A 14,306-nucleotide genomic window follows, 5' to 3' on the forward strand; every position below is an offset into this window, starting at 1 on the left:
TGGATGTTTACAAGCAATACACTAGAGGTCACTGTGCTCGCATCACCAGAATATGCTGCACTGCCATTAGCTACAGAAGGAACACACACACACACACCCACATGTTAATTCCAACATCTTTCACTGTATTTCACAGTTTTCAGTTTAATTCACCATGTTCATCAATTTTTGCTTCTTTCTGAGTGAGCACAAAGGAAAGATCTCTCAAACACACGTGTTTTGACATATAATTTGTGGTCATAGCAGGTTGGAAAATAGCTTGATTACCTTGTACCCAGATACCAATTTCAATTTTCTGACGAATTTTCGCTTGCTGTTATATACCTGTGATTTTTTAAGAACTGATGAAATTCATTACCACAAATTATTGTATAACTATTGTATTGTAGATTTAATTTCCTTGACTTCTACAGATTTATTGCCATGTATTGGAGAGGATTGCGATTTTTAATCACATATGCTATTCACAAATATTTTTGCTCATATTTTGGAGGTTTTAATGTTTTCCTCGAGCCTGAATTTTCTTCAATTTTACATTTTTTAAGTCCAGACCACACGAAATCGTGAAACAGCAGTTTCACTGCATTTCTCAGCTTACCAATGGTATATAACATGTCATGCAATCTATTAACAAAGACGAAACAGTAAGAAGAAGCTATAGTGGCTTGGCCTGCCTCTCAGTCAGCGAGATAATAATGGACTTGAAACCTGTGAGCCTGCTGTATAAGCCAATAGGTTAATCATTGGAGGAGGACAAACTGCCTTTCTGTACTACATACACTACGGAAACAGAGCATCTACTGCACAGCTTTCACCCCATTAGGAGATTTGGCAATTTGTTTCTGAAATTTCCAATGATTTCTTGCTGATCAGAAATGTCAGATAGATAGAAATATTTTGTAACTTTAGTGTAACTCTGGAAATCAAGTGTACATAGTCCAAAATGTTCACCTTTTCCTGTGTGTTTTCTGGCAAAATAATTCATCTGTGGACAGTCACAAAGGACCAGTTGTGTTTGGACCCAAACAGTTAATGGAAATGTGCAAAAATGGTACCTTTGTATCGGAATCTACAACAAAATTTTCAAGGCAACACAAATCTCAGCGTATCAGTATTTTTATTTATATATGTGTGCTTCAGTATATAAACAGATGACTGGTTATTATTCTTGTCTTCCTGAAGCATTGTGTGCAAAATATTTACTTTTATGCACTTGACATACAAAATAGATATTACAGTACTTCACACCTCAAGTCTGTGTATTTGTTAGTATAGTATCTTCTGTCAAGGATAAAATGAAAAATAACAAAACTGCTTGGATTCTCTAGTTGACTGTTTTGCCCCAAAGGCAAATCACCAAATGCACAACTAAGTGGATAATCCTTTCCAATCAAATCTGACACCATACCACGCTTTTATCACAAGCATTTCACTATCAATTATATTCCTTGTTGGGACCTTCTATGTTGACAGATTAAGCGTGTGCTTTCAAAATCTGTAGAGGAGTTATCAGTTACACTGACATTGAATAATTTATCCCCACTGTTGCTCTTTGTATCTCTGTTATCTGTTCCTATGAAAATAGCTGATGACCAAAACATTGTGATACCTATCTTGGTAAACAGCAACACACCGTGTGAAACTGAATGCACAAAAATGGGAATGCAGCTAAACACAACTTATCAGCCAAAAGAGTGAAAAGCTACTGAGGTAAGGGGAAGAAAATCCACTGTATGGATAAACTCGTCAACAACACACAGGTATCCGAGGAGTGGTGCAACTATACTCGTCATTAGCACTCAGAGTACAGCAAGGTGGCACGAGTTAATTCATCAACAGTGACCAAGGAAAACACAGAGGGAGTGCTTCAACTCATCAACAGCACCTGTAGACTGGCGTTTCATTACAATTTAACTTGTCAACATCAGGCAAATGGTTAAAGAGCAAAATAATTATTAGTTGGATGAAATGTAGTATATGTAAGATACTCATCAGATCAATTCTTACCTATGCACGAAATGATGCTTACAAATTTTCTAAAGGAAAATAAATGGAAAAACTATAGCCCATTCGGCATCTGTGCATATAAATGAATAAATAAATATTTTAGAAAATGAGGACACTGCCACATTTATAACATCACACAGACTAAGATGGCTAGTATATAAATAAGGAATGATATGTGACTTTTAAAAGAAATTATGGAAATGGGTATAAGATATTATGGAAATGGGTATATTATAACAGAAAAAGGAATAGACCAAAATGAAAATGTTTACATGATGTTATAAAGTATCTGGTAGCAATGAATGCATAAGATAGGAATGAGAAAGCTAAAAACTGACAAAATTAGGAAAATGGTGCAGCAAGCCTACGCTAAAACTGAACTGCAGAGCTGTGTGATCCAACAACGTACTCCGTGTGGCATTACTGAATCCTGCTCGCTAAAGTCTAAATTTAATTAATGATAATTCTTATTTCAGACATATCAAAATGCAAACTACAATATAGTTCTAGAAAGTGATAGATTTCAAGGAAGAAGTCTTTATGTGAAAGCTACAAACATGAAGAGACAAAAGTGGAATATGACTTCAAATAATGTATACCTGTAACAGGATTTTTGTAATATGAATAATTTTGAAAATGTGAGGTTCCAATGAAAAGAAAATTCGTGTTATTGTATAACAGAATTAACTTAACAACAAATCTGAAATAGCAAAAACAGTTTTGTGATGAGGCTTACCTGCAAGCCACATATACTGCAATTATACCATACATCTTGTCATTTCTGTCTGCAACAGCATTTTGTTCCAAATATCTGGCAAGAAAATCAAAGATTCATAAGACAAGTAAATGTAGGGTGAAGTGCACTACCTTACTCTTGCTATAGCCATCATATAACTTAATGCACAAAAATTTGACTTCATCGAAGTGACACATGTAATAATTATGATGTAAGATAAAACACGTTTCACACAAATTTCACAGCTGTAACTAATTACACTCTAGTTTTCTAACATAAATACTGTCCGCATATTTAGTAGCAGATTCTTTCTCTTTACTGGCTACAAAAATTACACAGACTAATTCAACAGCTAAAAGTAATATATTCATAACAATGGACTGTAGTATCGGTGAAATAGTAAAAAAGTAAAGAGAAAGTATTAATAAACAACAACTCAAGAATGGTAGATCAAGAGACAAAATTATCTTAGTAATTAAAGATAATGACCAAACAACACATGATGCCAAACATATAACAAACCTCTTTAACAATCACTTTCTAAATGTAAACGAGAAACTGGGGACAGTCAGCAAAAAAAAAAAAGGGAAAAAAAAGCATTGAAGTATACGTGATAGTCAGCACCACAAGCATTCAATCAATTTGAGATCACTTCCAATTAAGCCAGAAAAATAATTAAGTCCCTTAAGAACAAAAATTCTCAAGGATTAAGAACATTTCAAGCAGAATACTAAAGTTGTATTATTCTGATATAGCTATTGTGCTCAGCTGTACTTTTTACACATAATAATGTATCTTTCTAGACAGATAAAAGTAACACATTTTTAGAACTTTATTTCAGCAAGCATTAGGAAAAGTATTAGTAAGTACCTAATTGTTTGACTGTTAATCTCCTTCTCAAAAGTTTTGGAAGAGATAATGCATTTAATCATTGAGCATACCTGCAAACAGAAAATTCTGGGTCAGTCACAATTTGAATTGTAGAAGGGCTTCTCCACTGAACATGATATTTACTACTTCATTGATAGTGCATTAAAATACGTGAATGACAAGATTTCACCTACTGCAATTTTTTGTCTGAGGCATCTGACAGTGCAAATCAAATGTTAGTTTGGAGAAACTTACAACACTATAGCTTTTGAGATATAATGAGTAAGTGGATCACTGATAGAAAGCCAAGTGTTACGTTATACTGGACCACTGTTGTTCTTGCTACATATGAATAACATTCCACCTTACACTGATAAAGCAGAAATTGTGCTCTTTGCTGATTATAAAATCATCATAATCAAGAGTACACAGTCCATTCAATTCTAAGCAAGGCAAGGTATACCATAATCAACAACGACACAGCACGTGAGGAAGAAAATATGTAAAACTGATTTTTCAAAATTCTCATTTGTGCATAATGATTAGCACTAAAGCAAAAAGGCAGCTGAAACAAGTAGGAAGATTTACGTGTTTGGGAAGTTAGATAAACATGCAGTAGTGCCACACCTCAAATAGACACTCAAAACATTTACCCAGGGGCGAGAACATATGGAAGAACTGTGGCTAAAGTTTAAAAGAATTGTTGACCAAACACTGGACAGTTTTTACACAGTACATAGCTAATGACGGGTGGGACCCTCCAGGGTATTCAGTCACTTCTAAAGAAACAATGACCTCTGCACGATATGTGAAAGACAAAGTGCAGAGCTGTGGAGAGATGGTGAATGAAATGCTTTTAGCTGTGAAGAGGACAAAACATGAAACATTAAATGACTACGATAGCAGAATCTTACGGAAAGATCTCTCACAAAATGTCGAAACCCAAAGAAATTCTGCTCATATGCAAATTTTGTAAGTGTCCAGACACTGAAGGATGACACAGAAACTGAGATGGAGGGTAGTAAAACAAAAGCAGAAATACTGAAATCAGTTTTCAAATGTTCTTTTACTAGGTAAGTCACAGATGTACAGCCCCATTGCCAATGCAAAGATGAGTGACATAGATGTTAGTGTCGGCAGCGTTGAGAAACACCCAAAATAGGTATAATTAAAGTAGGCTCCAGGGTCCAATGGAAACCCTGTCAGATTTGATATAGAATTTGCAGCAAAGTTAGTTCCTATTTAAACCATAACAACTCACAGATCCCTTGAACAAAAAATTGTGCACAGAGTTTGGAAAAAAAACCATAGGTCACCTCAGTCTTCAAAAAGGGTAACAGAAGTGATCCAGAAAAAATAACCTCCTTCACACTGACCATCACGGATTCCAAAAATACTGATCGTACAAGACCCAACATGGGCTTTTTTCTTATGGCATCCTGAGAAAAGGCATATGACTTGGTAACATAGCAATGTATATTAATGTAAGTACAATTATACACAGTATCTAACAAAATTTATGACTAGGTTGAGGGTTTCTTGCTAGGGAGGATGCAGCATGCTATATTTTGTAGAGACTCATATGGAGAGCCATAAAAAAAGTAGAAGTAACAGGTTAGTGTGTTCGGGCCCTTCCTGTTCATGTTGTGTATTACAGACTAGACATATAAATATAATAGAAGGAAACATTCCACGTGGGAAAAATATATCTAAAAACAAAGATGATGAGACTTACCAAACAAAAGCGTTGGCAGGTCGATAGACACACAAACACGAACATACACACAAAATTCAAGCTTTCGCAACAAACGGTTGCTTCATCAGGAAAGAGGGAAGGAGAGGGAAAGACGAAAGGATGCGGGTTTTGCGCGCGCGCGCACACACACACACACACACACACACACACATTTGTGTCTGTGTATGTGCGGATGGATATATGTGTGTGTGTGTGTGTGTGTGTGTGTGTGTGTGTGTGTGTGTGTGTGTGTATACCTGTCCTTTTTTCCCCCTAAGGTAACTCTTTCCGCTCCCGGAATTGGAATGACTCCTTACCCTCTCCCTTAAAACCCAAATCCTTTCGTCTTTCCCTCTCCTTCCCTCTTTCCTGATGAAGCAACCGTTTGTTGCGAAAGCTTGAATTTTGTGTGTATGTTTGTGTGTCTATCGACCTGCCAGCACTTTTGTTTGGTAAGTCTCATCATCTTTGTAAAGACTAGACATATAATATTAATAGCAACCTCAGACATTTTGAAACGATGCAGTTACCTACAATGAGGTACTGTCTGAAATAGCTGTGTAAATAGTCTATCTGTCTTGGATAAGGTTTGAAAGTAGTGTACAAACTGATAACTAGCTTTAAATAAACAGAAATTATGCACTTTGCAATACATAAAAGCTTAATATCCTATTGTTACAGTATCAATGATTCACAGTTAGAATCAGTCAACTTCCACAGATATCTGGATGTGACTGTTTTCGGGATATGAAACGGAGTAGTCCCATAATATCAATTGGGAGTACAGTATTGGCAGACTTGGCTCGATCAACAGGATACTGGGGAAATGCAGTCTACAAAGGAGACAGCTTATGAATTATTTGTGTGTCCTATCTTATAAAATTGCTCTCGAGTGTGGAATCTATGTCAGATTGGACACATGGAACATATGTAAAAAAACCTGAATTGGCAGACTCAGAAAGATAGACATAAATTATCCTGCAAAAATCTACTCACAAACTTTCAAGAACCAGTATTAAGTGAAAAATCTAGAGATATACTTCACACCCATACATGACAACGATAATGATATCTTAGGCTGGGTGCACAACAACGTCTTCAGCACCACTCCCAGACCCCTAGACATCGTTCCTGTAGAGCCTGTGATGACAAAATTAGACTAACTGTGGTATGCAGAGGCATTTACGTAGTCATTCTTCGCATGTTTCATATGTAACTGGAATGAGAAGAAACCCTAACATTTGCTACCATGCTAAGTACTCTCTACCTACACTTCACAGCAGTTTTCAGAGCATGGAATTCACACATTATAGATCCTGCCAAATGCTTGACTATAGTAACATTTTCTCATGTCTGATTGCTGACTTTGTGATGAAAAGATACAAAATTAGCTTAATATGTATATGTCAATTCACTGATATAATACAGAATAATTTTCTGGAGCAATTCTACATAGAAACACAAAGAATTCATTCTACAGCAATGTGCCATGAGGATAATATCTAGTTACAATCCTGAACTTATATGTCACCAACGGTTTCACAAAAAACAGGCAGTACTACTAGCAACTGCTTCACAATACATTTATTCTTTTTTGAAGTTTGTTGTTAACAATCTGGCACTATTTGAAAATAATTTTAGGTTCATAAATATAACACATCAAACAAAAATAGCCTCCACTATTCGCGACTTAACCTTAGTCACATAAAGTAAGCAGCCAGAAAAATCTATGACAACTACCTTGTGAATAAAAGGTGACGGCAGATAGTTTAAGTTTCAAAAACAAACTGAAATGATTTCTCCCTGACAACTACTACTCCACAGATTACTTTCTGAGTAGGCAGTATGAACATGGTTGGGCTACATTCATCAAATTTTGTCACTGACTGAGATCTTAAGGAAAAGATTGAATTGCGTAAATGGCTAGCATAGCAGTGCTTACAGTGATAAAATGTAACCTGCCGATATGTTCCACATCATGGTAAGTTGTCACTAATAAGAACCATGGAACAAGGAAACAATACAAAACTAAACTAACAATCAAAATGTAATGTTTATGGTTATAACACATCACACATATGGTTATAACTCATATTACACATTAAGCAGGTAATTTATGGATATACAAACACATGGAAAATTTGCTGTGGATGATAGCACTGTTGCCACTATGAAAAATTTTAAACAAATATTAATGAGATTTTAAAGTTCACTTACTGATCCAAAATTGTCTGAGCAAAGTTGCTTATTTCAGAAATGCCAAGTTGTACACAAATTTTATTCACATCTAGTGTCTCCTCCATTCCTACAAGCTTTTCTATTATGCTGCGATTTGTTATGTATAATCTATTCTTCATTCCAGAAATTCTTACAAAGTCATCCTGGAAATAGACGACATTCAAATAATTTAAATCAGAGGAGCTACATATTACCATCAATCAAAAGAAAATGTTCTTTGTTACTGGACATTTCTAGCATCCTGCACGTTACATATAATACAATGTCTAAATCATCAATGAAAATTACTTACCTAATGTTAAACAGACCTAATTAATAGTTGTATAACACTAAAAAGATTTTCAATTTGCACATGTAACTCAAAGAAGATTTAATTGTGTTTTCCACTTTAGTTGCTTCATTTCTACTGAGTAGGGTAAGTTCAGGTGCTGAAAGTACTAATACAATGCCTGCTTGTGTGAATGCACTAGTCATGCTGTGGTAGGTCAAGTTTTCTTCTATCATAATTGCATATATAGTTTTTCATTGTGTACTCTACAAATCAATAACACACATCACATAATAAAAGAAACACATGGAAAATTTGTGACGAATGACAGCACATTTCTAATGAACTAGTAAAGGATATTTGCCATAAGTTACTGTGCAGGGAATGGAAGTAAATTTCACGGACTGCACAGTAACTTCAGATATCTGAAACAATTGTGCACAACATCCCCAAAAAGCAACTGAGACTGTATACATAGAAAGCTCAGATCCTACAGAGGTCACTGCCAATACATAAGCTTCAACAATGCCGCTCCACATGCAACATTTTAAATCATACTTCCAGGCAATAATTTTCTGAAATACATTAAAAGTATTCACAATTCCGAACATGGACAGCCATCAGCTGTATAACAGAACGATGACAATGAAAATTTGTGCCGGACCAGGACACAATCCCGGACTTACTGTTTATTGCAAGTAGCCGCCTTACCATTTGGCTATCCGAGCATGACTCATGGCCAGACCCTAACTTCCATATGTTGTTAACCACGTGTTCTTAACCTGTATGTATACATCCACCATGTATATTCCCATACAGGGCAGACATTTTACTTGAAAGTTGCTTGCCCGGTGTCAGCGGATAAATACGGTACTGCAGTGCTTGTGTTATTCTGAATTACGATGCAATGCCCAACATAGCATTGTAATTTGGCACAACAAAGGCCTTGCAGTATCTTAAAATTTTCCATGTCAAATGAACACAGTGTGTAATCTAAATGTCATATTACAGGAACAAGAAATACGTTTAACTTCTGGATATGGGTTTCAGAATATCCACATAACAGAATACTCACAAAGAAAAATTTCCAAGGCGGTATAGGGGACAAGATAGACCCTGACATGGTCACCTCATTTCACATAGCTCAGCTGCTTCTTTTGGATTTAATTAAGTACTGGGTTTATATTCCTAAAGCACAGATCCTCAACACCCCTGAGTATTAATGCAACCAGCAGCATCACACTGTGGAAAGGCTATGAGATGGAACTGACTACAGAATGCCAATCCGCTCTGTAAACCAAAGCAGGCCACGTTAAAAATTATAATATTACTGTTGCAACTGAAATTCTAAACTCCTAAGAATTGTGTGTGCAATCACAAGGTGTATATATGTGGACAAGGAAAAAAAATTCCCAGATTCTTCTCAGATTTCCCAGTTAAAAATACAGTTTCTCCCGGGTGACAGTATATTTCCCCTTATCAATCCTTTGAATGATTATGGTTTTATACACGGCCGTACAATTTCCCAGCAGTTTAGAAAACGAAACTCAGGGAAAAAGACACGTTTTGGAAATATCTTTGATGTGCAGCAACATGTACGCTGCGTATTTTCGTATTATGAAAGTATACATTGGAATTCCACCAAACACCGCATGTTACTTTCCGAATCACTGAAATCGAGATTTCGATGTGCTTTTGTAAGACGTTCGTAGCTCATGTCACGAGATCTCGCCAGCCGATTACAGCGGATATTCAGAGCATAGGACATGTGATGTAGTCAGCCAACAGCAACATCACTGTTAAGTAGCACGAACAGACAAACAGGGAAAGTTAATAGCTTAAATTAATATACATAGTGTTGCTACAACAAAAGCAAAGCTTTCACATACAGGGTGAGTCACCTAACATTACCGCTGGATATATTTCGTAAACCACATCAAATACTGACGAATCAATTCCACAGACCGAACGTGAGGAGAGGGGCTAGTGTAATTGGTTAATACAAACCATTAAAAAAATGCACGGAAGTATGTTTTTTAACACAAACCTACGTTTTTTTAAATGTAACCCTGTTAGTTTTGTTAGCACATCTGAACATATAAACAAATACGTAATCAGTGCAGTTTGTTGCATTGTAAAATGTTAATTACATCCGGAGATATTGTAACCTAAAGTTGACGCTTCAGTACCACTCCTCCGCTGTTCGATCGTGTGTATCAGAGAGCACCGAATTACGTAGGGATCCAAAGGGAACGGTGATGGACCTTAGGTACAGAAGAGACTGGAACAGCACATTACGTCCACATGCTAACACCTTTTTATTGGTCTTTTTCACTGACACGCATATACATTACCATGAGGGTTGAGGTACACGTACACACGTGGTTTCCGTTTTCAATTACGGAGTGGAATAGAGTGTGTCTCGACATGTCAGGCCAATAGATGTTCAATGTGGTGGCCATCATTTGCTGCACACAATTGCAATCTCTGGTGTAATGAATGTCGTACACGCCGCAGTACATCTGGTGTAATGTCGCCGCAGGCTGCCACAATACATTGTTTCATATCCTCTGGGGTTGTAGGCACATCACGACACACATTCTGCTTTAACGTACCCCACAGAAAGAAGTCCAGAGGTGTAAGATCAGGAGAACGGGCTGGCGAATTCATGCGTCCTCCACGTCCTATGAAACGCCCGTCGAACATCCTGTCAAGGGTCAGCCTAGTGTTAATTGCGGAGTGTGCAGGTGCACCATCATGCTGATACCACATACGTCGACGCGTTTCCAGTGGGACGTTTTCGAGCAACGTTGGCAGATCATTCTGTAGAAACGCGATGTATGTTGCAGCTGTTTGGGCCCCTGCAATGAAGTGAGGACCAATGAGGTGGTCGCCAATGATTCCGCACCATACATTTACAGTCCACGGTCGCTGTCGCTGTACCTGTCTGAGCCAGCGAGGATTGTCCACGGACCAGTAATGCACGTTCCGTAGATTCACTGCCCCGTGGTTTGTGAAACCCGCTTCATCGGTAAACAGGTAGAACTGCAACGCATTCTCTGTTAATGCCCATTGACAGAATTGCACTCGATGATTAAAGTCATCATCATGTAATTGCTGATGTAGCGACACATGAAACGGGTGAAAGCGGTGACGATGCAGTATGCGCATGACACTACTTTGACTCAGTCCACCGGCTCTCGCAATGTCCCGTGTACTCATGTGTGGATTCATGGCAACAGCAGCTAACACACCAACTGCACCCGCTTCTCCTGTGACGGGCCTGTTACGGACCCGTTTGTGTGCTACGACCATACCTATTGCATACAGTTGGCGGTAGATGTTTTGCAATGTGCGGCACGTTGGATGCTCTCTGTCCGGGTACCGTTCTGCATACACCCTGCAGGCTTCAGCTGCATTTCGTCGACACTCGCCATAGATGAGTGTCATCTCCGCCTTTTCAGAGTTCGAATACACCATGGTCACAGTTTCTACAACACTACACTATCACAGACGTCTGGTAACACGGTGTACTACAGTTGGTCTGCGTGCGGAGACGAATGCACAATAACAATAGCAGCAAGCGCTACATGCGGACACTGCGACAGCTAGACCAAACCACAACAGTGTACTACAGCCACACTCGTAAACGCGGTCATCATCGTAAACATGTCCCTGCAGATGCTGCTCGCCGACCGTGGCCCGTGTTTGTTACAACACGCAACCGGATGTAATTAACATTTTACAATGCAACAAACGGCACTGATTACATATTTGTTTATATGTTCAGATGTGCTAACAAAACTAACAGGGTTCCATTTAAAAAAACGTAGGTTTGTGTTAAAAAACATATTTCCATGCATTTTTTAATGGTTTGTATTAACCAATTACACTAGCCCCTCTCCACACGTTCGGTCTGTGGAATTGATTCGTCAGTATTTGATGTCGTTCACGAAATATATCCAGCGGTAACGTTAGGTGACTCACCCTGTATAATATTGGTCTCAAACTGCAAGAGAAACTAAGCTTTCGCACATACTGTTGATCTTTTTTGCGCGTGTTACACTTTCACATATATCACACAAATGTGCCAGTGAAATTTTTAATAATGACATAAATTTCCGATCTTCAGGGTTCCTTCTCTAAATGGCTCATCATCAAAGAGTTGGTTTTTAAATGAGAGTCAAATGCTCTGTGATTTAATAAATTCATGGTACATTCTTGCACATAGTTCAACTTACGTAAAAGGATATTTGCTTTGAAAGTAACACTTTTCAAGCCACTATTCGCAATACTTTCCCGCGATCTGTTAGAAATAGGTTCGTTTCAGCAGTTACCAGAGAGTGCAGATAACAGGCGACACCGCGCTTGGGTAGCTATCATGACTTAGGAAGCCCCTATGTACGTACGTGTAAAAAATTGAAAGATCATACATTATGTCATAAAAGAAACAAGACATCAGAGGATACTCCAAGAGCATCGGAATTACGTGGACCACACTAAAATGTGCACATTTAAAGTGCGTACTTAAAGGGCACATTCGTATGTCCAGATTCCCAATGAAGTAGCCGGTCTGGTTGGCCGAGCGGTTCTAGGCGCTACAGTCTGGAATCGCACGACCGCTATGGTCGCAGGTTCGAACCCAGCCACGGGCATGGATGTGTGTGATGTCCTTAGGTCAGTTGGGTTTAAGTAGTTCTAAGTTCTAGGGGACTGATGACCTCAGAAGTTAAGTCCCATAGTGCTCAGAGCCATTGGAACCTAATGAAGTAGACCTCGACCTGATACTAAGCTTTTCAGTATGGTTTTCGGGATGTGAATTTTCTTGTAGCACCAGTACTGGTTCTTTATTATGGCATAATGCTATACGTGCTAGAAAATGAAAATGTGCACTTGAAATGCAGCGAACAGTTGAAACTAGCCAGTACTGTGGAATTAAACATTTCGTTTCAAATACATTGACTGCCTCTGCGGAAAAGGTTAACGAAAGTCAAATTTCTTTAGCAGACAAAAATAATGTCATAGTTCCACAAGGCGATTAATGCTTGACTGCCAAAAAGGTGGAAATAAAATCAAATCTGAAACTAATGACATATTTCTACCTCCCGTAATTATGTTAATGTGTTTTAATTCACTTGATAGCTCCTGACCACAGATATCTGTTTTGTTTTCATTTGACGTGAGAGTAAACGAAGCGGAAACAGCAAAATCACTAAATGTAAACACGGGTCACGTGGAGACTACCCACTATATCTCAGACTGCTCTGCACATCAGCCCCGGATCTACATTTGCGAACCGGGTCAATACTAAAAAAATCAAATTTTCAAATATGTTCATCTTGTAGCGCACATCTTTCTGAAAAGTCTGAAACATAAAACATATGTACTTGAGGAAATGTAAGACCTATTATTTGGCCTTATGCCAAAGTGCAGTGCCACGCCTCTTCATAAAGCATTTTTCTACCGCACGTCCAAACTATATTCAGGAGAGTGGAAATTGAAATGTCCTGCGGTGCCTCTCCTGCTCCCAGTTGGCCGGTTTGACAGCCTGCCCCTCTTAAAATAAATCTCGCAATTAATAGCGGATTGGGTTATTTGTAATCGAGAAAAAAAGAACTCTTCAGAAAATCTGAAATCTTTATTGCCTATTAGTTAATAACTTGCTGTTTTGTGTGACATAAAATCAAATATAGGATATATAAAACCAATACTGACAAGAGACAAGCAAGAAATTACACATTTCTTCAAACCTTAGCTCCTAGCATTTTTTTCTCTAATCTTGCTGCAGCTTTACATGGCGTGCTTTCCTTTCTGCGAAAGAATCTTTTACCTCATCAAACGTTTTGCAACATGAAAAATCGAAATGTCGTTATCTAATACTGAAAAAGCTATTAATACAAATAATACCCAAGACTGGTGTGGTTTCTCGATCTCATTACGTCTATGTCACTGTCTGCTACATAAATCAAAATAGGTCTTTCTAATATGGCAGCAATTTTGTAACACACCAAATAAACGAGACAAATGGCCATTTTATAACACGACAGAATATAATCCACGAAGTACCAATATCAAATGCCTATTAGGCCTACTACAGGCAAAAAGCTTTATGTTAGGCAATAGTTTCACACTTCATTCATGCGCACCAGTTTCTCAAGCATCAGATCGAAAAGTAGTATTACGAAATTTTTATATAAATTTGGAATCGTCTTATTCTTCCATAATTTGTGTGATGTCCCCGTTTCTTCTCCTTCCTCGTTCTAACAAAGTCTTGTCATCACCAATTCTGTAGCTATTACTGCCACTGTCAAAATTTGTTCGCCGATTAACTTCACTAACCCTGCCAGAATCACAGGTTTAGTTATTCCACGATCTGGCCAAAAATTTTCTGTCAAAATTTCATTTTCTGGGATACACCAAGAAGATAATACAGAATCTTTCTCAGCTGTTAT

At 37.9% G+C, this 14,306-nt stretch overlaps 1 protein-coding gene across 3 annotated transcripts in view; it reads right to left on the reverse strand.

The window, feature by feature from the left end:
* The window catches only part of LOC124802772 (origin recognition complex subunit 6), a 139,463-nt gene that overhangs the window by 101,249 nt on the left and 23,908 nt on the right, over positions 1–14,306 (reverse strand). For all 3 annotated transcript variants that reach the window (XR_007017155.1, XR_007017154.1, XM_047263766.1), the window contains exons 3-4: positions 7,566–7,729; positions 2,744–2,818 (exon numbers count right to left, since the gene is read on the reverse strand). Coding sequence is in view for 1 of the 3 variants with exons in the window: in XM_047263766.1 (XP_047119722.1) it covers positions 2,744–2,818; positions 7,566–7,729 (239 nt within the window). In the remaining 2 variants the exon portion in view is untranslated. The remainder of the gene's footprint in view (positions 1–2,743; positions 2,819–7,565; positions 7,730–14,306) is intronic.

This window comes from Schistocerca piceifrons, chromosome 6 (genome assembly GCF_021461385.2).
Source record: "Schistocerca piceifrons isolate TAMUIC-IGC-003096 chromosome 6, iqSchPice1.1, whole genome shotgun sequence".
Lineage (NCBI taxonomy): Eukaryota > Metazoa > Arthropoda > Insecta > Orthoptera > Acrididae > Schistocerca > Schistocerca piceifrons.